This window comes from Orycteropus afer, unplaced genomic scaffold, assembly GCF_000298275.1.
Source record: "Orycteropus afer afer isolate SDZICR_OR568_19922 unplaced genomic scaffold, OryAfe1.0 scaffold00525, whole genome shotgun sequence".
NCBI classification, from domain to species: domain Eukaryota; kingdom Metazoa; phylum Chordata; class Mammalia; order Tubulidentata; family Orycteropodidae; genus Orycteropus; species Orycteropus afer.
The window spans coordinates 37,320-37,940 of record NW_006922112.1 but is presented as its reverse complement, the minus strand read 5'-3'; the positions used below and the strand labels follow the sequence as shown (position 1 = coordinate 37,940).

The window sequence follows — 621 nt, the reverse complement described above, 5'->3', positions numbered from 1 at the left end:
AAAAAAAATCTTCAAAAGACAAAGCAATACTATTACACAAAACCCTAAACGCCGCACTGGTTATTAAGTCTGACCATTGTGAACAGTCATCAGGAAGTGGACAGTTACATCTCTCCTGATGCAGGAACATATTCTCATTAATGCTAATGAGAAGTGTGTGGGCGCATCAAAGAGAGACTGTGTCTTTGATTTTCAGATGAAATTCTACTGCTGAATGGATTAAGCTAGCATCCCTGAGGAATGTGAGTCTGCATTTATTGTCTCCTTTTCAGTGTCCCAGCTGTGTACTTGTTTATCTGACATTTACGGATAAAGCCTAAATGATGCATTTCCCCTCTTCCTAAAGAGGGCCTTTATATCTACATAGTTAAATATTATTCCTGTTTAGGTTGTTAACTTTTCAGAGATTAAAGTTCAGTTCAAACTATATGAACAGACGTTTACTTAGGATAATCTGATTTTCCTGAAATTATAATAAATATAATCAAAAGCTTACCTTTTTGCCCTATACGCACATGCTCATTTTCAAAAAGCTCTAAAAATGTTAAAAGAAAATAAAATTATTACACACGAGTATTATGAGTTACATATTTGTAGACACAGTATTAGGTACTTTTTTTT

At 33.8% G+C, this 621-nt stretch overlaps 1 protein-coding gene across 1 annotated transcript in view; it reads right to left on the bottom strand.

Annotated features, from left to right (window-relative positions):
- Positions 1-621, bottom strand: part of TBC1D19 (TBC1 domain family member 19) — a gene marked incomplete at its 5' end in the record, with an annotated part of 176,514 nt that overhangs the window by 154,674 nt on the left and 21,219 nt on the right. The window contains one exon of the mRNA XM_007955658.1: positions 497-535. Coding sequence (XP_007953849.1) covers positions 497-535 — 39 coding nt within the window. The remainder of the gene's footprint in view (positions 1-496; positions 536-621) is intronic.